The 25,620-nt window shown below is 44.7% G+C and overlaps 1 protein-coding gene across 6 annotated transcripts in view; it reads left to right on the top strand.

Annotated features, from left to right (window-relative positions):
• Positions 1-1,731: 1,731 nt before the first annotated feature.
• The window catches only part of WIPF2 (WAS/WASL interacting protein family member 2), a 33,214-nt gene continuing 9,325 nt past the window's right edge, over positions 1,732-25,620 (top strand). Inside the window, exons 1-7 of one of the 6 annotated variants that reach the window (XM_070394486.1) lie at positions 1,732-1,892; positions 13,708-13,810; positions 16,774-17,037; positions 18,119-18,250; positions 21,900-22,032; positions 22,706-22,822; positions 23,154-23,810. In XM_070394486.1, the coding sequence (XP_070250587.1) occupies positions 18,188-18,250; positions 21,900-22,032; positions 22,706-22,822; positions 23,154-23,810 (970 nt within the window). In that variant the 5' untranslated portion in view covers positions 1,732-1,892; positions 13,708-13,810; positions 16,774-17,037; positions 18,119-18,187. Of the gene's footprint in view, positions 1,893-2,213; positions 2,334-11,183; positions 11,202-13,707; positions 13,811-16,773; positions 17,038-18,118; positions 18,251-21,899; positions 22,033-22,705; positions 22,823-23,153; positions 23,811-25,620 lie in introns of those variants that run through there. The other 5 variants (XM_070394488.1, XM_070394487.1, XM_070394490.1 and 2 more) reach the window with 5 other exon arrangements.

Consider the following 25,620-nt stretch of genomic DNA (forward strand, 5'->3'; position numbering starts at 1 on the left):
AGAATGGAAGCTTACATTACTGTGGTGGGTAGGGAAGACCCTCTGAAGCAGAGAGCATTTGAGCTAAGGCCTGAAAAATGAGGATGAGGCAGAGTCAAGCCAACACACACACACACACACACACACACACACACACACACACACAGCCTTGAGAAACCCCTTGGTTCGTTGCTGCAATAGGAAGCAGTTCTGCACAGTGTACAGTGAGCGAAGACGGAACAGAATAAAAATGAGGCTGAAGAGCTGGGAGTTTAGATCCACCATCTCCCTGGCCCAGGCACCCTGATTTCAGGCACGCAGGGCTACATACCTGAAAATCTTTACCTTCGCACCTACCGATCCCTATGTCTGGAATGTGGTCCTTGCCTTCTCTGATTAATAATGAAATTCGACTCATCCTTCAAAGCTGAGTTTAAAACTGTTTACGAAACCTTCTCCCATTCTTTCGCAGGAAGTAATCACTCCCTCGCCTCATGCCCCAGAGCCCATATGTCCCCATAGTACTAATCACATGCTGACTGTATTTCAGTGAGCTGTTTACATGCCAATCTGCCCCACCACGGGGAGTCCCCTGAGGCAGAGGCTGTCTCAGCCACCGCTGCAGCCTCTCCTGGTGCCTAGCCTGGAGCCTCTCCCACAGCAGGTACTCAATGAATGCTGTGACATTTACTTGACGAGTGGGTGGTGCTTAGCACTACTAATGGCAGAACAGGAGGAAAACAAAAATAATAACAACTTCTGGTTTAGCACACGTTTTCCCATTCATTACCTGATTGGAGCCTATGAAACCGTTGAGGCAGGCACTATGAGCTCCGTTTTCTAGATATTAGCTGAGGTCCAAGGGCACACAGGTGGTATATAGTGGGAACTAAAGCCTACTCCTGTCTCCTTACTTCGGATTCAGAGGAGGGGGCCGGAGGGGAAAGACGATGGAGAGCATTTTGAAGATACAGGGCGTAAGGCAATGGGCTCGGCTGCAGGGGAATGGTACTTTGGTGGGTGGACTCGGGAGGGATCCCGTCGGCTGGGATGGAGTTAGCAGCCCCAGCAGGGAGGGCACAGTATTCCTCTCCCCGACTCAAGCAGCTGGAATAGGTTGCAGCACCATCCCCCAGCCCTGGGGCCCGGGAACCTCTGACCCTGCAAAGAGGAGCCGGGTGTTCACGGGTGTTCGGGTCAGGTGGCTAAGATGACGTTAATGCTGACATGTTAGCCGGGGGCCTGCCTCTCAGTTGCTATGACAACCGAAGCTTGACTCCTGGGGCCTTGCAAGGCTAACCGAGGCGGGGTCTTCGTTAACTCGAAATGAGGCAAGGACATTATGTGGTGTGTATGTGGATGCGCGCAGTGGAATAAAGACGAAAGAGAGGTATATTCAAGACCCTGTTTAGCTCACTGATTATCCACCTCGGAAATATTAGAATCCATCCGCGCAGTTTTAAAAAAAATCCCGATGCCTACACCGTCCCCCGGACCCGTTAATTCAACCTCTGGGAGTGCCTCTCGGGCATCACCATATATTTGTGTTCCCAGGTGATTACAATCGAAACCAAAGTTGCAACCCCTGCTCAGTGGTGGGAGGTGAAATCCTTGCGACCTTCCCAAGATGGCGGCCCCCGGCGGCTTCCGCTTCGACGTGCGCCGGCAGGAGGCGGGCTTTCCGGGGGCGCACGCGCGTAGCGTCGCTTCGCCCCGGGAGCCGAGCTCCTTTTCCCCCCGCCTCCATTTTGTTCGCGGACGCTGGGGACAGTGGGAGCAGATCTATTTCCGGGTTGGCAAAAGGGGCGGCGGCGGCGAGAAAGGGAGCTGGCCGGGCGGAGGTCGAGCAGAACGGGACCAAGTCGGAGAGGAGGCGGCGGCGGAAGGTTTGCTGCCGGAGCCGCTGTGGCCAGGTCGGCAGGGGGGCCGGAGGGGCTGGGTCTGTCGCTGAGATGACCTGCGGACCTGAGTGGGAGGGAGAGCCGGGGGAGGGGGGTTGGGGCGTGGCTTCGAGAGGGAGAGGGGCATTGGAGGAGGGGCCTGGCGGAGAGCGAGGGGGCCTGGGGGCGGGGCCTGGGGCGGGAGCCCTGGGCCGGGACGGGGGCCGGGGACCCGCAGGAGCGGGGGCGTGGGAATCCTCGCGGGGGGAGTGGTCGGGAATTGTGGGGCGGGCGCTGACCGCGAGAATGGGGAGGGCGGTTATTGAGGGGCAGGAATTGGGGGGGGATCCTGAGCTCGGGGCGAGGAACGAGGTAACCGTGCGCCAAGTGAGGGAGGCGGGGAAGGAAGACCTGTTGGGAACCGGTAGTTACCAGGATGCTCCGATGTCGGGAGGTCAATAGGACATTTCGGGGGTGAGTTGAGTGAAAACTGACGGTGGAGCGGTGGACGCGGGGAACTGGACGCTAGAGGGAACGTGGAGGGCGTTCGTTTGGTGGGAATCCCCGTGGAGTCGAGGCTGGAAGGGGAAGGGTGGCGATGCCCCGGCCGCACCTGGAGGGGAGTGTGCAGCTCGGAGCGGGCTGCCAGGGGGGAAGGTAGCAGCCTTGAAGTGTGAGACCTGGGCAGTGTGTGTGGTGGAGTTCTGATCAGGAAGGAACGTTCTTAAAAGATAACAGCGGTGACGAACTGGAAGGACTGGTGTGGACTGCAGTTCGGAATTTTAAAGGGATTGGAATGATCTGTGACGGCTTTGGGCTCTCCCAAGATCCACCTCCTTTGTCACGCTGTTGTTTTTTGCCTTACAGTTTCTGTTTCTGAATGACCTCCTGAGTGCTTTTGGTGTTTGTTTGTTTGTTTCCTGCTTTTACAAACCGCAAAAGACCCCGCAGGGAATAAGGACTGTTCTAGCACACCTATGGATTTACTCAGTAACTTTGAGGCAAATTGTTAAACCGTCTCATTTTTTTCCCCCTTTGAAATATAGGTTTGGTCCCTCACGGCTCCTAAAAGATTGTGTTAGCCAAATGAGATCTTTATTTTTTAAATTTTTACTTACTGATTTTAGAAAGAGAGCAAGGAGGGAGAGGAAAAAACCAATTCCACTTATTTATGCATTCAGTGGTTGCTATGCTTGTATGTGCCCTGCCCAGGGCTTGAACCCACAACCTTGGCATAGGTGTATGACGCTCTGACCAATTGAGCTACCAGGTCCGGGCTCCCAAGTGGGACCCTTAGTGGTTCTAAAGAAGTGATCTCTGAAAACAAGGTTGAGATGCTGCTATTTAGAAGACACGTCTTTCTGGGTTTCTTCCTCCCAGCCCTCCTGCATTTCTATGCTGGGGAAGAGTTGGTGATTTGATACATGCCCCCCTCACCCCCCCCCCCCTTTTTAACTTTTCTCCTCAACTTTTAGTAGCCATGAATTTCATATTATTGTATTACATTGTATTGGCTGCCATCAAGATAGAGCTAGGGAAGTTAGAGTTGGGGTGAATGAGGTCTGTTGATGGAGAATAGGGGAGAATGCAGTCTAGCCACCCAGAATAGTTTACTCTTTAAAAATTTTTCCCCCCATTTCTCAGTTACTTTGGTCTTGACAAACACTGATTTTCCTCATGATGTCTTTGAAAATTCACGGAAGTGTAATATTTTAGACCGTTGAGCCTTTTGTTTTGGTCCATTCGCTTTGGCCCTGTTGCCAGTTGGTGGAGACCAGTGTGCTTGTGGACAATTTTAACTTGACTGTTAATCCTTTGAAATCTTGACTGTTTTAGCTGTTCCTTTGGGCATAATACCCTACATACTTTGCCCATAGGTGAACTTGTTTAGTGTAGAAGTGTTCCTGAAAGTTTTGGCATTTCTGAAGTCTGACATGGATTTGCTTAAGGGTGGCAGTTCCCAATTCTCCCTTACACCTGATATCAGAGCAGTGTTTACTTAGTTAATACTGATTAGTTATGTTATGTCAGCACAAAGGGGAAATGCCGGGGGAGGGGGAAGGTGTTGAGAACAGTGGAATTTTCAGGTTTTACTTTTAAGAAGGGAAGAGAGGAATCCTGTTCCTATTAAAGAGAAAATTGTTAGGTGTTCTTTTTTGAACTCTTGAGCTCTTTGATAGCACCAGGTGTACTTGACTCTTTTTTCCTATTGCTCTTGAAGTAATTCTGAATTTTGTGGCTTGCTGGTTCAGGCTGTTTCAGCAAACCATAGTCTTCATACTAACTCCAGGAAGAGCTGCATGCTATGAAGTATGTACACTTATTTGGGAGTAAAAACCTACTTAATATTTTGCTGTCATTTCAACCTACAGTGTGTCTTTTGGTTTGTTTTTAGGAAGGTTTTGAAATAAGTTATAGAGGCTCAGAGCTTTGGGAAGGCTAATTGATTTCAGAGAGAAAGAGAGAGGAAGAGAGAGATAGAAACATCAATGATGAGAGAGAATCACTGATCGGCTGCCTCTGGAATGCCCCTCACCGGGGATCAAGCCCTCAACCCGGGCATGTGTTCTTGTCAGGAATCGAACCCGGGATCCTTCAGGCCACAGGCCGACGCTCTGTCCACTGAGCCAAACTGGCTGGGGCAGAAGGCTTTTAATATAGCCTGCTTGTTTAACCTAGTGATTTCCCATTTTTTCCTGTCCTGTTATGTTTTTCCATTGCTCTACTTGAGCCAGTCCTAAGTGGAAATGGCAAATTACATATTTTTTCCCCTCCTTTTTAGTCTCTGGTGGACTTCTTGTCTGTGTCACAGTTTGATACCACCAAATTGAAAGGGTTCTTGATTTCTTCAAATGGGGTGGGTGACAGAAGCTGAGCGGGTTTCCTGGGCCAGAGAATGGATTATGTCAAAGCAAAGAATAGTTGCAGAAACACAAACCGGCATCTTGAAGCTGTGACTAACATTTTGGCAACATACTTCCCTTTGCCAAATAACTTCTTTTCTTCTTGAGTGTGATTGTTGATCTCCTTCTCAAAGTAGGCTCTTGTTGCTACTGTTCTTCACACAACTCCCAGCAGAAGTTGGCAGAGTTCCAGCTGACTGTCTCTAGAGGGATGTGCCCCGGATTAGAGTAGATGGCGTGTTCCATGTCCAAATGAGGTTCATTGGCAGATCCTGAGAACTGCTCTGCAAGGAAATAGAGGCAGTACTCTTCACTGAATGTGTTTGTATTCCTTTATGTTTTTCCTAAATTCAAATCTGTTTCTTATTCATCTGGTGATTAAATGCAGAATCATTGCCTCTGTCTAGCTTTGAAAGACCAGGGTACTGAGGAAGAGAGAGAAAAAGAGATTTCCGACATATTTTTTTCTTCCACACTCACTCCCAAGCCTTTGAATTTGGGGAGCCACAGGCACTGCTTGGTATATTACAGAAGGGTATTTAAAACACTGCATCGAACTGTATGGAGAAAAACAATGTTAGTAGGAAAAAAAGGTGATGTATTTGCTAATGTCTGTGTCAGTCTTAGATTTTGACTTAAGAGCCTGTGGAGGCAGGTTATCAAATAGAGCCAGGAATTGGCTTCTAACTTGCCACTTAGGCTTGGCAAAGTTATAACAATTTAGAATGGCTAAACTAAATACTTTGTTCTACTTAGTAAATGCTCTTTTCAGTATTTTCTACTTAGTAAATGCCCTTTTGTTTTTCAGGGGATAGTTAGTTGAAGATAACAGTGCCTCTGACAGGTCTTGGGGTGGATTGTGATGATCATTTCTTGTCCTATATGACAGAGGTTCTGGTAACATTGGAGACCCCTCAGCACATGCCCTCACCCCTCTACTGTCTCTGTCCACTGGTTATGCTCATATGCATGCATACAAGTCCTTTGGTTGATCTCTTACCCCCTCACCTCCCACCTTCCCTCATAGATTGGACAATCTGATGCTTCTATGTCTCTGGTTCTATTTTTGTTCATCAGTTTATGTTGTTCATTATATTCCACAAATGGGCAAATCTGTATTTTAAGGAATGTGTGTAGCTTTCCTCCCCATTCTTATCATTGATTTAAAAAATTTTTTTAGTTTTTTGAATTTGTGGATTCAAGTTAAGCTCCATTTAGATTTTGAGGCCCCTCAGTGGAAATAATTTATTTTTAGTCAGTGTTTATAATATGTCTTTAGTACAAATTCATCAACCTACTTTCTATGCTTATAGGAACGTTGAATTCCATAATCCCTTTTTTCTCCCAATAATCCCTCTAACTGTGAACCCACAAACTGAGTATGTGCCTTGGCTGGGAACTGAACCGAGGACTCTTTGCTGCACGGGATGATGCTCCAACCAGCTGAGTTATATGGGCCTTGGCACTGGTAGACATTTTAAATGTTTCCAGTCATCTGCTATGACAAACTGTGCTCCAGTGAATAATCATATATATTTGGCCTTTTGCGTGTGTGACTGTATCTGTAGGGTAAGTTACAAGGGTGGGTTAAAGTAGGTTGACAGTTGTTCGTATGGAAAATAATACAGTAATTAATAAATATCAATACAAGAATAGCCCTGGCCAGTATGGCTCAGTTGGTTGGGCGTTGTCCCATGCACAGAAATGTTGCCTGTTTAATTCCTAGTCAGGGTACATGCCCCGGTGTGGGTTCAGTCCCCAGTATGGCACATGCAGGAAACAGCAATCAATATTTCACTCTCACATTGATGTTTCTCACTCTCTTCCTCTCCCTTCCTCTCTAAAAATCAATCAATAATAATAATACAAGAATAAATTCTGTGTTTTGCGTACTCACAACTATAAACCTACTTTTGCCCACTCCATATAAGTAGAGTTGCTGAAGCTGATTTTTTGGGAAGGGGGGCGCCTTGTTATTTACTTATTTGACAAGAAGTTTTGAGCTGCTATGTGCCAAGCACGGGGCTAGGTGCTGGAGTTATAGCAGTGAACAAAACTGACTCAGTCCCTGCACTCACGAAATTATGGTCTAGTGAGGAAGACCCATTAAACAAATAACTACTTTTGCTGTGAATGCTTTGGAGCCCTTGCTGGTGTTTCTCAGTGGTTAGAGCATTGGTTGGCACACTGAAGGCTTGCACGTTTGATTCCTCCACCCCTCCAGTTGGGGCATGCAGGAGGCAACCAATCAATGTGTCTCTTTCACATGGATGTTTCTCTCTCTCTCTCTTTCTCTCTCTCCCTCCCCACACCCCCTCCTCCTCCCTCCCACTCTCTCTAAAAATCAATGGAAAAATTATCCTTGATTGAGGATTAACAAACAAAAAAAGGCTTTGGAGACAGCTAATTGGAAGTCTAACCCAGGTTGATTGGGAAGGAGGGTAGTTAGGGAAGGTCTGTGAGGAATTGATTTAAAAAAAATCTTTTTATTGAGTTCAAAGAGGAGGGAGGAGAGAGAGATAGAAACATCAATGATGAGAGAGAATATTGATGGGCTACCTCCTGCACACCCCACACTGGGGATCCAGCCAGCAGCCCGGGCATGTGCTCTGACCGGGAATTGAATTGTGACCTGGTTCATAGGTCGATGCTCAACTGCTGAGCCATGCCAGCTGGGCAGGAATTTATGTATATATATTTAATATATTTTTATTGATCTCAGAGAGGAAGGGAGAGGGAGAGAGAGATAGAAACATCAACGATGAGAGAGAATCATTGATCGACAGCCTCTTGCACACCCCACACCGGGGATCGAGCCCACAACCCGGGCATGTGCCCTCGACTGGAATCGGATCCGGGACCCCCCAGACCGTAGGGTGAGGCCTGTCCACTGAGCCAAACCGGCTAGGGCAGGAATTGATTTTTAAGGCTGAAACCTAAAGGATGAGGGGAGAACAAAAGACTGTTTTCGGTAGTGGACATGGCATAGGTGAAGATTCTGAGGAGGGAAAGAACATGGCTGTTTTGAAGAATTGAAGGAAGTTCCAGTGTGTCTGGACCTTAGAGAGTGAAAAGCAGAGAGGTAGGGGGCAAGGCTTCAGAGAATGTGAGCTCTCCAAAAATGAATAAATAGCATAGTGAATTTTGAGTGCAACCTTTATGGTAGAGATTTCTTTCCCACAGATATTAATTTACTGGTGTTAATATTAAAACCATCATCAATATAAAGAAATTTGATACTTATATAGTGGAACATGTTTTCTATAAGAATTTTCCTAGATAAATCCTATTTTAATCTTGATTTATTTTTAGGTCCTGCAAGTTCAACTTGTGTGGGTGGATTAGGGCTTAAGATTTTAGGATTTTGCCCTGACCGGTTTGGCTCACTGGATAGAGGGTCGGCCTGGGGACTGAAGGGTCCCAGGTTCGATTCCAGTCAAGGGCATGTACCTTAGTTGCAGGCTCATCCCCAGTGGGGGGTGTGTAGGAGGCAGCTGATTGATGCTGCTCTCTCATCGATGTTTCTGACTCTCTATCCCTCTCCCTTCCTCTCTGTAAAAAATCAATAAAATATATTTAAAAAAAAAGATTTTAGGATTTTAGAAATTGGTTTAGATATTAGTGATTATTGGGGAACAATTCTTTTATTTTTTACTAGAGACCCAGTGCACGAATTTGTGCACAGGTGGGGTCCCTCGGCCTGGCTGGCGATCTGGGCTGATGGGGGCCATCTCACCAAGTCCCGATTGGGGCTGGCCAGGTGGAGGGACCGCAGGAGGTTGGCCTGCCCTGGGAGGTTGGTTGTGGGAGCTCACTGACCATCAGGGGCAGCTCCTGCATTGAGCATCTGCCCCCTGGTGGTCAGTGCGCATCATAGTGACTAGTCAACTGGTCTCTTGTTTGACCGGTTTTAATGGTCACTTAGGCTTTTATATATATAGATTTTTTTAGAGAGATAGAAGAAGGGGGAGGAGAGAGAGAGACATTGATTTGTTGTTCCACTTATTTATGCATTCATTGATTGATTCTCGTATATGCCCTGACCAAGGATCAAACCTGCAACCTTGGTGTATGGGGATGACACTCTAATCAACTGAGCTACTAGGCCAGGGTCTGGGGAGCAATTCTTAAATAATGGGGATGATGGAGTGTTAGTTTGTTAAACCTACTATTTAGGAAATAAAACCTACTTCTAGGGAATATTGACTATTTTTTTTGGTAAGCCTTATGGGGCTAGAGAAAGAGCACAGATGTTCTTATTATGAACTGGTGAATATAGTAGTCTGTCATACCCTTCTAGACCATATGTCTTAACATGACACATGGCTCTTGTTGGACATACAAATGAATCAGTAGCCCAAGGGCCATTATGAAAAAGCATGAAAGCATTTTTATCTGCAAGTATATTGACTTTTTTCAGAAATCACAGTACTCTTCCTCAAAGCCCAGATGGGTCTGTTTGATTTAGTACCTTTATTGTGTAATTGGATCAGCTTGCCTCATTTTCATAACTTAAATTAGACTCTTGGTTTAGCTGCCCATCACTAGTGATCAAGAAATGAAAAATGTGCAGATTTTTCTAGCATTTCAGCCAGGAACATCTGTGTATCTGATGGCTTAAGGGTATTAGAGTGAGAGAGAAGAGACTCCTCAACAATGAAAGTCACAGCTTTGTTAGTAGATTATCTGTGGTGAGTTGGGACTTAATATATTATCTTTGAATCGAGGCATGACACTTCTCTCCATGTGATTTCTGGATCAACATTTCATGGAACATCTGTTTAAGTTTTTTTTCAGGCCTTTTCATACTGGAGACTGTCATCACTGCATTTGCCTTCTGACTGCTCTCGGTATATGCTTTCCTACTTTTACTAGAGGCCTGGTGCATGGATTGGTCTACCAGTGGGTTCCCTTGGTGTGGCCTGCGGGGATCAGCTGAAACCGGCTCTCTGACATCCCCCAAGGGGTCCCAGATTGCAAGAGGGTGCAGGGCCTCTAGTATGTATATCTTTGGTTAATCTCTTCCCGCCCTCTCCCCTCCCCCTTCCCTTTGAGATTCATCAGTCTGTTCCATGTTTCCATGCCTGTACGTTGAGCGTCTGCCCCCTGGTGGTCAGTGTGCATCATAGCTACCAGTTGAACAGTCGCTTAGGCATATATATACTAGAGGCTAGAGGCCCGGTGCACAGATTTGTGCACCGGTGGGGTCCCTCGGCCTGGCCTGCAGGGATCAGTGGACCTTCGCACCGCCGCAGCCCGGCCTTACCCCCCAGCTCATCAGGCTCCAACCTGCTATCCACATCGATCCCGCACAGCATGAAGTAGTGTGCAAATTAGCCGGTGGCCAGGGAGGAGCCCGAGCCCAGGCTGAGTGCTGCGCCACTCCTGCTCATCCTGGCCCCGCTGCGCCTGCTGCTGCTTGGGCGCGCAGGGGGAGTGCCCACAGCGGGAGTGCCCACAGGAGAGGCTCGTGCTGCCACAGCTGCGCTCACCAGCCATGAGCCTGGCGCCCTTTTGTCAGCTGAGCGGCACTCTCCCTGTGGGAGTTCCTGCATTGAGCGTCTGCCCCCTGGTGGGTCAGGGCATGTCATAGATACTGGCTGGTCATCCGGTCGCTTAGGCTTTTATATATATATATAGATAGATATTTGGGGTGTGCTAATGAAGAATGGCACATGGAAGTTGAGGGCTAGTAATATGATGAGATGTGGCTAGCCTAGAGTGAGAAAAAAAAATTTTTTTTAAATATATTTTATTGATTTTTTACAGAGAGGAAGGGAGAGGGATAGAGAGTTAGAAACATCAATGAGAGAGAAACATCGGTCAGCTGCCTCCTGCACACCCCCTACTGGGGATGTGCCCGCAACCAAGGTACATGCCCTTGACTGGAATCGAACCTGGGACCCTTGAGTCCGCAGGCCGACGCTCTATCCACTGAGCCAAACCAATCAGAGCGAGAAAAAATTTTTGTCATCAATAACTAGGTCTCAACTTATCTTGTAATCACCTTTTAACCTAATTAATAGTTTCTTAGAACGTCTAAAGATGTTTGTTAACAGATATTGGTTATTTTTTGTTTTTTAATTAGTGCATTAAATTGAAAACAAGTCCTAATAAGGATCTAAGGTAACTGATTGTAAGATCTATCCCTCTATTTTTGTGCTTACCTTTACAATTAATTTTGGTCATGACCTGGAAGTTCCTCAGATATTTGACCTGTGGTGTAGGGAAGCTCTGGTGTGGTGAACATTGTTTGGTTACACCCATGTTGTGGCAGAGATTCAGGTCACATTAGACAGTCTGCTTCCATTAGCGTTGAATTCAAGACACAGGTTCTAGAATCAAGCGTAATAGCCCGGGATCTCTTTAATGGTTCCAGGGGTTTCTAGCTAAATATCGGTACCGCACCTGTCCTGCAATGTTGACAATCTCATCAAAAGTGAGTATTTCCACTGTGCCTAATGCTTTTTTGCTTCTGTCTCCTGGCAGTTCTTTGAGGGCTTTGATGATCAGGGCAGAGGCTGAAGGCTCTTCCTCAATCTCGGTCTGTTCTGAATGGTCAGCTTCACTGTAATCCTTGCACTCTTCCAATCGCTGGTTGCTTTGGCGATGTCATCACCAATCTTTTCTTGGAGACAGGCCAGGGGGCCATTCTTAGGGGTCAGGGCAGACGTGGCACCTCCGGTATATGACTTTGATCCTGTTGAGGTGGAACCTTCGTGGCATGGATAGTGGAAGTGGCTTGTGTTGGATGAACCCGGACTCAGGATGACTAAAGCAAGTTGCACCTAAGCCGCCTCTGAGCCAAAAGCCAAAAAGCTCAGAATTTTATACATAAATATTTTTATATGTTGTCACAAATTCTGTTTTGTTGACTTTGATTCCTACTTCCATGCCAGAGGTTTTTTTTCATATGCCTGATAATTCTTGTCTACCTGTTCATGAGGCACTTGTTCTGAATATGGAGCCCTGGCTCATCAAGTGGTGGGCGCCCCTTCAGAGTGAATTGGTGGCTGGTCAGTTTCCTCAGAGAGGATCCTCCACTCTTGCCTAGAGAGTATGTTCAGCAGCAGGTGTTTTGGGAGCCAAGGCAGAAAAGAGAGGTGGGGGAGAGGAAAGTAAAGGTAGATTTTTATTTGACCCCCTATTTTCAGCTTGGCACGCCTGCCCCTAGCTATGACTGGTCCCTCTGATTCAGCTTCTCCAATCTTCTGCCTGGCAGTATGGGCAAGGGAAAGGGGGTGGAGGAATCTATTTCTTATACAGATTTTCAGCCAGTTCTCCTGTTTTAGTCCCTCCTCTTTTCCTCTATCCAGAGGTACTAGGTGCCTCCAATTTCTGAGCCTTTTCTGAAATTCTGTGGTAGGAATCTGCTTCTTTCCACTGCAAGTTGTTTAGCATTTTCCTTTCTGTAAAGTTATTTATCACTAGTGCATCTGCTTTCCAGCTTCCAAAATTTTTTAAAAATATATTCTTATTGATTTCAGAGAGGAAGGGAGAGAGAGAGAGAAACATCCATGATGAGAGAGAATCCTGCAAGTCCCCCACTGGGGATCGAGCCTACAACCTGGGCATGTGTCCTTGACCGGAATCGAACCTGGGATCTTTCAGTTCATAGGCCGACACTCTATCCACTGAGCCAAACCAGTTAGGGCTCCAGCTTCCAAAATTTTGTTGACATCTCTCTTTCTGGTGTTTCTCCTTTCCTACTTTCTTTGTTTTTCTGTGTGGGGGTTTTTTTTTGTTTGTTTATGTTTTTAAGAAAAAGATCTCTCAGCATAATTTTAATGGTGTTTTATGATAAAAATGGATGCAGCGTATTCATGTTTAGCCAATATACTCATTAGCTATTTCGTGCTGATAGTTATTCAGATAGTGTCTGTGCAGTTACTCCTTTAGTATTTTCCAGACTTCCCTACCATCAAGAATTGTTGAATATCAATTCTCTCTTCTGGGAAACTTAGGACTTTAGAAGGTCAAGGATTAGGGCCCAGGAATCTCTCTGTATTTGTTTTTTTAACAAATGCCCTAGGTTGTGTGTTGACTTCAGGCAAGTTTGGAAACTGTTTTAGAAAGGTCTTCTAAACCATTTATTGCTATCTTAAATCTCCAAGGCAAACTCCTTAGGCTTCCCCTAATTTTGCTTTTGTATTCAGACTATGTTTTAGTCTGTCTAGCTTTGGTCTGGATTTCTAAATTAGAATGTGTGTTCTTCATCTGATTAATTCCTCTCTTCTCTAGTTAAATGCTGGCTGATGGTAGTAACTTTGGCCTTGTGTGACTCCATTTTTTAGCCAGCATTTCTAAATCCACTGGTTCCTGGGATGTGTGGGTGGGTAGGAAATAATAGTTATGAACATTGAGCTACTTTCTGCATCATTTTGTTGTCCAAATCCAGGAATTTTTTTTTTTAACACTTAAAGATTTTGTTGTTGTTGTTAATCTTCACCCGAGAATATTTTTTCATTGATTTTTAGAGAGACTAGAAGGAAGGGGGAGAGACACAGAGAGAGAAACATTGATGTGAGAGAGAAACATCGATTGGTTGCCTCCCACACAGGCCAACCGAGGCTGGGGATTAAGCCTACGACTAAGGTACGGGCCCTTGACCAGAATCCACCCTTCAGTCTGCAGGCCAACGCTCTATCCATTGAGCCAAACTGGCTAGGGCTGCCATCACTTTAGATGGGAGGACTTGGCTCCTGGGTTACCCTGTATTTGGGGATAACCTGTGGTACCTGATATTTACCACATCAAGTGTGTGAATAAGTAGACTTCCTGACTTTACATTTTTAAAAAGTAATCTGGGACAAGAGGAAAGAGTCATGGAGAAAAGCTGCATTATTGGGATGTATACTTATGTTTTTATTAGAGAAATTATATGTGAAAGGATTTCATTATGTAGTTATATATTGTTGTTTGGCCTCCTTCCTTTTGTCTTCCAGGGTTATGTGCTGCTTGTAACTGAAAAATCATTGATCTAAAGAGTAAAACATCCAGGTTTAGTTGTAGAAGTCCTAGGATTTTCAGTTTCAATATTCACAGTGGGTATGTGATTTTTATTACTTGTTGGATCAATCAGATTTGCTGCATAGTTGAATTGTTCATGATTGAAAAATGCCTGCAGTTGGAAATAGGATTTTTCCCCCCTTCATGGAGTAACCTTGAAATTTTAATTAATTCCATCATGATAGAAATCTGTTTCATCAGAGGTTTGACTGAATTGAATTTCAAGGGGGAGAAGAGTGCTGAGGATTATTCTCACATTATACAAAGCCTTTGGCAGTGGGGAGGGTAGTAAACTTTGTATAACTGGAAGTTATTCTAGCCCAGGGGTGGGCAAACTTTTTGACTCGAGGGCCACAATGGGTTCTTAAACTGGACCGGAGGGCCGGAACAAAAGCATGGATGGAGTGTTTGTGTGAACTAATATAAATTCAAAGTAAACATCATTACATAAAAGAGTACGGTCTTTTTTTTTTTAGTTTTATTCATTTCCGGCCCGCGGGCCGTAGTTTGCCCACGGCTGTTCTAGTCTGTTTCCTTGTATTTTAAAACAAAAATGCTTTAGTGGAGACCCTCTACTGCATAATGCCCTAGAACACATGGAGGTGTGTTCATAATTCTGTGTTGACATCATTCCCATGTAATTATAGGGACCTGTTTGGCTCCTGCTGTTCGTTAGTCTCCGGGAGAGGCATGTGAATACTCTCAGGTAGCTCTGGCTCTTCTCCCATGTTGGGGTTCTTTAGCTTAGGAGCTGGAGGCCATTATGCCACTATGGTAATGAGCTCCTGCCTCCCATGCTATACTGCTTCTCAGGAGCAAAGTTGAAGGGCAGGTCTACAGGAAGGCAGATTATCATCAGGTAACTTTTAACCCTGGAAAGCTTCCAGATGGTACATAGGTCCCTAGTTGTGCTTAAACCAAGAGATCAAGAGCAGTCTGGGATTAATGAAATAACTGATTGAATTTATGGTTTCCTGTAGGTGTGAAGCTGTTGGTTCGTTTAGACTTTGGGGTATTATAGGCATATTAAATGGAGAAGGGTACTACTTTTGGATTTGGAGGATGACCTACAAGGCCTCAGATTTCATTTCCTGCCACTCTTATCACTGTATTCTAGCTACCCTGGTCTTCTTACCAGTTGTCTAACACATTAAGCTCATCCCCATCTCAGTGGCTTTTCACTTGCTGTTAATTCTTTTTGGAATGCTCTTCTCTGAAATGGTCATAGGGCTTGCTCTGCTCATGGAGACACTTGTTTGATGAGCCAGCCACTCATCTCTGGCCTCCTCTCCCTGCAATTCTATCTAAAAGAATGCTATACTTCACCCTATCCCTACATTCTCCCTTTGTGATTTCCTGGTGTGTGTGTTTTACTTATCAGTAACTGAGATAATGAGTAATTAAAGCATAGTGATTAATCACAAAAACAATATGTAATTATATATGTGTTTTCCGATGGTCTTAGGCGACCCCTGTGAAAGGATTGTTCGACCCCCAAAGGGGTCGCAACCCACAGGTTGAGAACCGCTGCACTAGAATGTAAGCCCCAAGATTGTAGAAAATTGTTTAGCTTCTAGAACAGTGTTTATGACCCTCAGCATTATTACTAGTATTATTTTTTTAAAATATATTTTATTGAATTTTTACAGAGGAAGGGAGAGGGATCGAGAGTTAGAAACATCGATCAGCTGCCTCCTGCACACTCCCTACTGGGTATGTGCCCGCAACCAAGGTACATGCCCTTGACTGGAATCGAACCTGGGACCCTTGAGTCCACAGGCTGACGCTCTATCCATTGAGCCAAACCGGTTAGGGCTACTAGTATTATTTTTAAAAAATATTTTTATTGATTTCAGAGAGGAAGGGAAAGGGAGAGATAGAAACATCAATGATGAGAGCACAACCTCTTTTTATATATATATACCTACTGATTTCTAATCTGATATTACTAATACATTGTGAATGGCTTGTCATTTTATTAAATGTTAGTGATATCTCATTAAAATATTTTTACTGTACTAAAACTATGGGAAAAATTAGAGAATACCAATAAACATAGAAAATGTTACAAGTATCTATAACTTTTGTTAACATAGATTGGCTGCCTCCTGCACACCCCACACTGGGGATCAAGCCCACAACCCAGGCATGTGCCCTGACTGGGAATTGAACCGTGACCTGCTGGTTCATAGGTTGACACTCATCCACTGAGCCACACCAGCTGGGCAACCTCAGCATTATTGACATTTTTGCCTGGATAATTCTTTGTTGGGGGGAAGGGGCTATCCTGTGTGTTATAGAATGTTTAGCAGCATCCTTGTTTTCTGTCCACTAGATGCCAGTAGCATCCCTCATTGGTATCAATCAAAACTGTCTGTAGACATTGCTAAATGGCTCCTGGGGGACAAAATCACCCAGCTGACAACCATTGTTATAGAACAACTGGAGGCCTGGTGCATGAAATTCGTGCACTGCAGGGGGGGGGGGGGGGCTGCGGATTGTCCCTCAGCCCGGCCTGCGCTGTCTTGCAGTCTGGGACCCATTGTTCCTTACTGCTTGCTGCTCCTTACTGCTTGGCTTGATGCTCCTTAGTGCTGCCGCGGAGGCAGGAGAGGCTCCCACCACCGCTGCTGCACTCGTCAGCCGTGAACCTGGCTTCTGGCTGAGCAGCACTCTCCCTGTGGGAGCACACTGTCCACCAGGGGGCAGCTTCTGCACTGAGCGTCTGCCCCCTGGTGGCCATTGCGCATCATAGCGACCGGTCATTTTGGTCATTACGACATAAAGGTCACTTAGGCTTTTATTATATAGATAGATGCTTTGGCACCTGGTGGGTGCTCAATAAATATTTATTGGATAGTAGGTGAATTCATGAATGAATGAATTTAGCAAGTTAACAAATTTTAGAACATTGAACTATGTGCATAGCCTCATGTTTCTCTAGATACCGATTCTTCTGTCTTTTCTGTTTCTGGCACATTGATCCACTAAACACCTATTAGAATGGCCAAAATCTAAAACACTGACAACACCAATTACTGACAAGAATGTGGAGCAGCAGGAACTCTCTTCACTGCTCTTGGGAATGCAGAATGTTACAGCCACTTTGGAAGGCAGTTTGGCAGTTTATTACCCTGTGATCCAGCAACCATGCTCCTGGGTACAGGCAGTCCTCGGGTTACGTCAGACTCGACATACGTCTTTTCGTGGTTACGTCGCCATCTCCCATTTATTTATAAAAAAAAAGTTCCATCATTTCGACGTATGTACGTATGTGCTTTATGTTTTTTATTTATTATTTACCACAAGTAAAGGTCAGGATTGTTATCTTTTACATTTTTTTTACTGTTTCACTTCATTACTGCTGTGTATGTGCTTCATGTGAGTGACATAGGTGCTTATTTAAGTGGGTTCTGACTTATGGCGAAAATTGTGTTACGGCGTAGGAATAGATCTCTGATGTAACCCAAGGACCTACTGTATTTATTCAAATGAGCTGAAAACTTATGTCCACACAAGGATATTTATAGTCGTTTTATTCATAATTGCTAAAGTTGGAAGCAACCAAAATATCCTTCAGTAGGTGAATGGATAAATAAATTGTGATACGTCCAGACAATGGAATATTATTCAGCGCTAAAAATAAATCAGCTATCCAGCCCTGAAAATACACGGGAGAAACTTAAATGCCTAAGTAAAGGAATTATGATTCCAACTATATGACATTTTAGGAAAGGCAGTTCTATAAAGACAGTAGATAAGTGATTGCCAGAGGTTGGGGGGAAGGATAGTTGAATAGATAGATCACAAATTATTTTAGGGCAGTGAAACCCTTCTGTATGATAATACAGTGGTGGGTAGTTGTCATTGTACATTTTTCACAACCCATAGAATGTACACCAGGAGTGAACTCCAATGTAAACTATGCACTTTGGGTGATAATGAAGTGTCAATATAGATTCCATTGTCACAAAGGGACCACTGCAAGGTGTAGATAATTGAGGAGGCTTGTGTGTGTGTTGGGGTGCGGGGAGGGTGCAGGGGTATATGAGTGCTGTTTGTACTTTCTGTTCAGTTTTGCTTTGAATCTAAAAAAATAAAATTTATTAATTAAAAATATTAAAACAAAAAGAATAATAGGTATCAGAGACTATAGGTGCCTTACGAAGCCTAAAATATTTATTATCTGGCCTTTTAAAGAAAAATTTACCAAGCTCTGGACTATAGCACAGTGGAACTAGTAAATGAGGTGCTTAGTTTCTCTGGTGTCATGCCCAGTCCCCTAGTTCTCCTGGTACTCGGTGTGTCTAATGGCAAAGTTCTCATGAATTTTTATTTCATTTGCAGGTATATGAGTGACCTAAAGCTGCAAATTAAAACGGAGAGAGAGCAGTGCCAACTGCGAGCTGGGCAAGGATGCCAATTCCTCCTCCCCCTCCACCCCCTCCTGGTCCTCCTCCACCTCCCACTTTTAATCAGGTGGGTAATCCTGCCACTCGGCTATCTCAAAACCTTAGTGGATATTTAAGGCTTCCTGGTATAAGCCATACCGTACTCAAAGACTTGTGGTGCAGGAAGATGGAGAATAAACAAGTCAAGTCTTATCAGTTAGTTCTGATATTTGAGAGGTCTTCTGAGGACCATAATAGCTTCTTGTTTTCTTGTCCTGGTTCAGTCTAAATCAGCGGTTCTCAACCTGTGGGTCGCGACCCCTTTGGCGGTCGAACGACCCTTTCACAGGGTCGCCTAAGACCATCCTGCATATCAGATATTTACATTACGATTCATAACAGTAGCAACATCATAGTTATGAAGTAGCAACGAAAATATTATGGTTGGGGTCACAACATGAGGAACTGTATTTAAAGGGTCAGAAGGTTGAGAACCACTGGTCTAAATGGATATTTGGACAGGTGGCATCAGAGTAGGAACTGATGTTTCCCTCCTAAAGCTTTGTTCTTAAAGGTCAGTACATCATTTCTTTGGCATCTTTGAGAAAAGGGGTAGCAATTTCTGGTCGTTGATTCTTTGCAACCATTTCATCTTCTCCAAATCAGTTAGCTTTCAAACCAAATCAATCAAGTCTAACACCCCATCAAGAAAGAAAGGAGTTTATGGAATGTATTAGTAAGAAGACTTAAAGTGTCAGTAATGGGATGTTTAAAACCAGTGGAGCAGGGAGAGGTGGAGAAGGCCTCAGGGGTGATCAGGGCCGGCAGCCAGGCACTGGCAGTGGATGCGAGCGGCGGCTCCAGTGCCGGTTGTGGGTGTGAGTGGGGCTGGCACCGGCAGCAGGTGCGAGAGGTGGCTGCCCGCCCCGATCGCTCCTCAGGAGCAGGGGGAGGTGGAGAAGCCCTGAGGGGCGATCAGGGCAGGCAGCGGGTGTGAGCGGCAGCTCCTGTGCCAGCAGCAGGCAGGAGCACTGGGTGGGACTGCGGCGTGGGAGCAAAGAATTTTCAGTAACCACCAGAGGCTCACCCTGATGACAGCGACCCGCGCCCTGCCTCGGTCTGGTGCCGCCCCCCCGCCCCCATCTGCTCCACCATCCCACCACAGGCAACACCCGCCATGTTCTGCGCACGCCCCCTGGTGGTCAGCGCACGTCATAGTGACCAGTTGTTCGGTTGTTCTGCCGTTTGGTCTATTTGCATATTATCCTTTTATTATATAGGAGATTATAAGAAAACTAGATAATACAGATAAACATAAATAATTCTTACCAGAAGTTAACTTTTGCTACTATCAGTGTGTATCCTTCCAGAAATTTGCTGTGTGTGGGTTTTTCTTCCAAATGAAATCTAGCTACTGTGCATTGAACTTTTTTATTTTGTTTTGTTAATCCTCACCTGAGGATATTTTTCTATTGACTTTTAGAGTGGTAGGGAGGGGAGAGAGAGAGAGAAACATTGATGTGAGAGACACATCAATTGGTTGCCTCCCATATGCTCCCTGACCAGGGCTAGGGATCTGAGAACAAGTCTACAACCGAGGTACGTGCCCTCAACCTTTTAGTCCAAGGGCCAACGCTCTATCCACTGAGCAAATCCAGCTAAGGCCATTGAGCTTTTATTATGCACCAGACACTGCTAGGCTCTTGACAAGTATTGTCATTTCTAAAAACTACCTCGTGAGGTAAGTACTTAGGTTACTGATAGAGAAAACTGGAATCATGCTATAAATATTGTTTTATAATGTTTTTCACTTGATTGTGGTAAACATTTACTATCATGAAAAGATATTTACTTATACTTCTTTAAGAGCTTATCTGGCATCCCATTGTTGGTTATCATTGTTCTTTTTGGTTTAACTTCTGGATTATTTTCAGTTTTGTGCTATTATAAACTGTGTTTTTGCTATAGTATTAACATGTTTGTGCACTTATTCAATTGTTTTCTTAAAGTCAGTTCCTAGAAGTAGAATTCCTGTTTTAGACTTTTAAAAGGTGTTTAACACATAAATCACTTTCTAGAAAGATCATACCAACTTATCTAACTGCAGGTAGTACAAAAGACTGCCTATTTCCCTGAATCCTTATGATGACCACCATTGGGCAGTTAGTTATTTTACACATTTTTTGAACATTTGCCAGGTGTCAGGCACTGTACATCATTGCTCACTGGTTCCTGCCTTCAGAAAACTAGCATTTTTTTTGTTTGTTAATCCTCACCTGAGGACTTTTTTCCATTGATTTTTTTTTAGAGAGTGGAAAGGAGAGGGAGAGACAGAGAGAAACATCGATGTGAGAGGGACACATTGATTGGTTGCCTCCTGCATGCACCTCAACCAGGGCCAGGGAACCTGCAACCGAGGTACGTGCCCTTGACTAGAATTGAACCCAGGACCCTTCAGTCCTCAGGCTAATGTTCTATCCACCGAGCCAAACTGGGTAAGGCAAAGCTAGCATCCTTTTTAGTTACAATTTTAACCTTCATTAATGTCATAGGTAGATAATGATAGTGTTTTACCCTGTATTTCTTTTATTGTAGTTGATTTTTTTTCATATTTGCTGGCTTTTTTATTTTTATTTTTTTAATATATTTTTATTGATTTTTAGAGAGGAAGGGAGAGGGAGAGAGACATAGAAACATCAGTGATGAGAGAGAATCATTGACCGGCTGCTTCTTGCAAGCCCCTCACTGGGGATTGAGCCAGCAACCCAGGCATGTGCCCTGACTTGGAATCGAGCTGTGATCTCCTGGTTCATAGGTTGACACTCAACCATGGAGCCACACCAGCTGGGTTCTTTGATTTCTTTTACATAGTATTGTTCATATTCTTTGCTTATTATCCTGTTGATTCCTAAGTCATCTTTGTATTTTAATGCTCTATAGATTTAGGACACTATCTTTTGTGTCTATCATATGTTACATTTGTCACAGATGATTTTTCCTCCCAGTATATCACCTGTTTATTTACTTATATTCCTAATAAATAATTTGTACTAAGCAAATCTATTGATCTTTTCCTGTCTTTTATTTTTCTTTTCCTGTATTTTAGTTGTCATATTTAGAATGTTCTTCCCTTAGCAGTTTTTTAAATATAGTATTTCTATAGTTTTTACACTTAAATATTATAATTCAGCTAGAATTGTTTGAGAATAAGCTGTGAGGTAGAAATGTATTTAACTTTATTTTTTTTTCAAAAATTACCAGTGTTATTAACATCTTGTATTTAATAATCTATTCTTTCTGATGAAATATACTTTTATTATTTCTTATATAGATCTGGGCCATTTATCTTGCTGTCTATCCCTGTGTTCCTGTTGTAGTTGGTCATAGAATGTTTCAACATTTAAATGAGATAACCCCTAGCAGGGGTTCAGTAGATGTTTGCCTTGATGATGCTGATATATCTAAAGCATCTAACACACAACCCTAGTGCATTAGGTATTCAATAAGTATTAGTGCAGGCCTCCAATCAGAGACATCTGAATAGGAGGTACAATAGGAGCAAAAGGACTAAGAAGAATGGTAATGTACATTACCATGGTGTGATGTGTGGCATATATATCTGATTAAGTTAGATAGGTATCTCATGGAACCCTCAGTTTGGCTTAAGGCATTTATCCCAAGCTTGTGATGAAGGGGACTGTTTATGCTGAACTTCTTATATATTCCTCTTCCTCTAGGGAAACACAGAGCAGATCAAGCTGAGTAGAGATGAGCAGCGGGGTCGAGGTGCCCTCTTACAGGACATCTGCAAAGGGACCAAGCTGAAGAAGGTGACCAACATTAATGATCGGAGTGCTCCCGTCATAGAGAGTGAGTCTAAGCCTAGGATTGATTTGAAAACTTGGCTGGGCTTGTCATTTTTATTGCTGGGTCTTGAGTGGGCAAGTTTTTTCCTGGGATGTCTTTTGATGATCTTCCCGTAACTTAGGAACATCTTTTCGACCTTTGGGAAGCTTTCTCAGTAAGACTTCCGTCTCCTACGGTCACTAGTGCTTGTTATGCTTGTTAGGGCACATCCTTGCTGTTCTCTGAGGAGACCACTACAGTCCCAAAAACCGCTCAGCGGAAGCCAGTGATGATTTCATAATTGCTGCAAGTGTCCGTTCCGAAAGGCCACTGGAGAGTGTGTTCACACCTGTGTCCCTGGCCGTTCTCCCCTTATAATCCTCGACTATGAGAGCAGAGCCCAAGGAACTCTGTTGAACGTGTCTTTCTCCAGGTTATCCCTCTGGCCCAACCAAATAAGGGAAGATTGGCTCCTTGTTCCTTTTGTTGTTTTTCTTTCATCGCAGCAAAGACTTTCATCCCTACATGAAGCTGTGGAGCAGAGAGGCTTCACTTTTATTTTTTTAATGCAAAGGCAAAAGCAAGATTGTCTTGTTTGCAAATTAGAACCCAAATAGAGGAGGAGTTTTTCCTCAGGATTAAGTTGATCACCAGCTTGGAGCATATGAAATGAAAGCTCTGATGGTATGCTTTCCAGAACCCAAAGGAAGCGGTGGTGGTTATGGCTCTGGAGCAGGTGCCCTGCAGCCCAAGGGCGGTCTCTTCCAAGGAGGAGTGCCGAAGCTCCGCCATGTGGGAGCTAAGGACGTTTCAGGTATCTGATAAGTACTTTCTTACGATATTTCCCAAGTGCATTCCTTTCCTACTGGTCCCAAGTGGTTCATCTGGGGTTGAGGAATGTGGTAGAGGTGGGAGGAAGGAGAGGGAGCAGGGGTGGAGTTATAGAGTAGATGAAAGCAAAGGCATTACATAAAAATGTATTCAACTTATATCAGCAATATTTGTTAGTGGGCCAGATTAAAACCCTGTACTATACAAATTCTTTCCCTGCTGCTGTGCAAGGAAGTGAGGCTGGGTGACTTAGAGATACTAACCAATGTATCTCTAGCTCTCTTGACCCAGTGTGCTGTCTGGTCTGTTTGTAGAGAACCTAGCTGGTAAGCCAGCCCTGCAAGTTCCCAGTTCTCGAGCTGCTGCCCCAAGGCCTCCAGGGTCTACAGCCAGTGGGCGCCCTCAAGATGATACCGACAGCGGCCGAGCCTCACTCCCAGAACTGCCCCGGATGCAGAGACCTTCATTACCGGACCTCTCTCGGCCTATCACCACCAGCAGTCCGGGCATGAAGCACAGCTCCTCTGCCCCTCCTCCGCCACCACCAGGGCGGCGTGCCAACGCACCCCCTGCACCTCTGCCTATGCACAGCAACAAAGCCCCTGCCTACAACAGAGAGAAACCCTTGCCACCCACACCCGGACAAAGGCTTCACCCTGGCCGAGATGGACCTCCTGCTCCACCCCCAGTCAAACCACCTCCTTCCCCTGTGAATATCAGAACGGGACCAAGTGGCCAGTCTCTGGCTCCTCCTCCTCCGCCTTACCGCCAGCCTCCAGGGGTCCCCAATGGACCCTCTAGTCCCACTAACGAGTCAGCCCCTGAGCTGCCACAGAGACACAATTCTTTGCATAGGAAGACACCAGGGCCTGTCAGAGGCCTAGCACCTCCTCCACCTACTTCAGTCTCTCCTTCTTTACAGAGTAATAGGCCACCTCCCCCAGCCCGAGACCCTCCCACTCGGGGAGCAGGTAAGTGCCTGCACACACTTTTTTTCCCTAACACACTGAGAGTTGAGCTTCTCTTTTCTCTTCACTCTTTCCCCCAGAGCTCTCCTTTAGTGACTAAAGATAAGAATTCACTTACTCATTCAACAGGCTTATTGAATGCCTTTTTGTGAGTCAGACTTTTTTGTTAGGGAAACAGCAATAAATAGAAAATGTAAAAAAATCCTGTTTTAGCATATAGTCAAATTAGTAAAAAATATATTTAAAAAATATATATACTAGTATGTAAATACATAGTGTGTAAATACATAGTATGTAGGTGCTTTAGAGAAATACAAAGCAGAGAAGGGGGATAGAATATACTGGGGTGGGATGGGGTGATGATATTTCCAATTGCAGGGGTGGGGATGAGGTTAGGGTCAGTTTGATCAAGACTGAAGACGATATGGGAATAAGCTAAGCAGGCACTGAGAACAGCAAATGCAAAGACATTGAGACAGGACTAGAATGAGTGAGGGGAAGCGTGGCAGAACATGGGATCAGAAAGCTAGATTTCCACGGGAGAACATTGTAAGACTTTGTAAAGACTTAGGGTTTTACTTTGTTTAATATTGGAAGCCACTGGAGGGGTTGAAACAGAGAAGTAGCATATATTTACCTTTAAAAAGGTCACCTTAGTTAAGCTGGTGTCGTTCAGTGGTTGAGCATCAACCTATGAACCAGGAGCAGTCATGGTTTGTTTCCCGGTCAGGGCACATGCCTGGGTTGTGGCTCGATCCCCAGTGGGCAGAAGGCAGCCAATAAATTATTCTCTCTCATCATTGAAGTTTCTATCCCTCTCTCCCTCTCCCTTCCTCTCTCTGAAGTCAATAAAAACATATTTAAAAAAATAAAATAAAAATGTCAGCTTTTATGTTGAGAACAGACTGCGGGAAGACAGAGGTGGCAAAAAGACGCCACTTATGAGGCTATTGCAAGATACGGCAGGTGGGTTGGACCACAGCGGGTTTGGGGAAAATACTCAGTTTTGGACAACTCAAGTTTGAGATGCCTGTTAGACTTTCAAGAGGAAATAATTAATTGGTGATTGGCTATCAACTCAGAAGTTCAGAGGAGAGGTCTGGGCTAGAGAGAGAAATTCGAACGATATTGAAAACGACATGCTGAGTCAGATCACCCAGGTAGAGAGTATAGAGAAGAGGTCTAAACCTGGGGGCCCTCCTAGATTAGAGGTCAGAGAGATGAAGACTGCCAAGCAGGGCAAGCTGAGAAAGAGCCTCTAGTGAGGAAGGAAGAAGGGAAAGGAAGAAAGAGAGATGGAGAAATTCCAAGATTGAGTGAGCCAAAATTCCTGGATATGAGAAAGCCCCAGACAGCTGTCCTAGTCTCCCTCACTCTGCTTTCAGTCATGCTATTTTGTAAAGAATACACAGTCTCATCTACCTCTTCTAGGGTTGTGTCCAATGCTATAGCTGGGTCAGTTAAATTGAAGCCCGAAATGACATTGGCCTCAGCAATACGGGAATCTTTTTGGGGGACTCCAAACAACATGGGGTCGTTTTGGGTATTAGTGGAGTGGTGGAGGGAAGGTGAAAGTAAAAGTCTAATTGGAATGAGTTCACAAATGCAGGAATAAGAGAGGACTTGGAGATAAAATATGGAAATCCCTTAAGGGAGTTGGGGGGCATCGACCTATGAACCAGCAGGTCATGGTTTGTTTCCAGGTCAGGGCACATGCTGGGGTTGTGGGCTTGATCCCCAGTGGGGGGCATGCAGGAGGCAGCTGATCAATGATTCTCTTTCATCATTGATGTTTCTGTCTTTCTCTCCCTCT

The sequence above is a fragment of the Myotis yumanensis genome, unplaced genomic scaffold (genome assembly GCF_028538775.1).
Source record: "Myotis yumanensis isolate MYYU_CA2020_CCGP unplaced genomic scaffold, mMyoYum1.0.hap1 SCAF_16, whole genome shotgun sequence".
Taxonomy (NCBI): Eukaryota; Metazoa; Chordata; class Mammalia; order Chiroptera; family Vespertilionidae; genus Myotis; species Myotis yumanensis.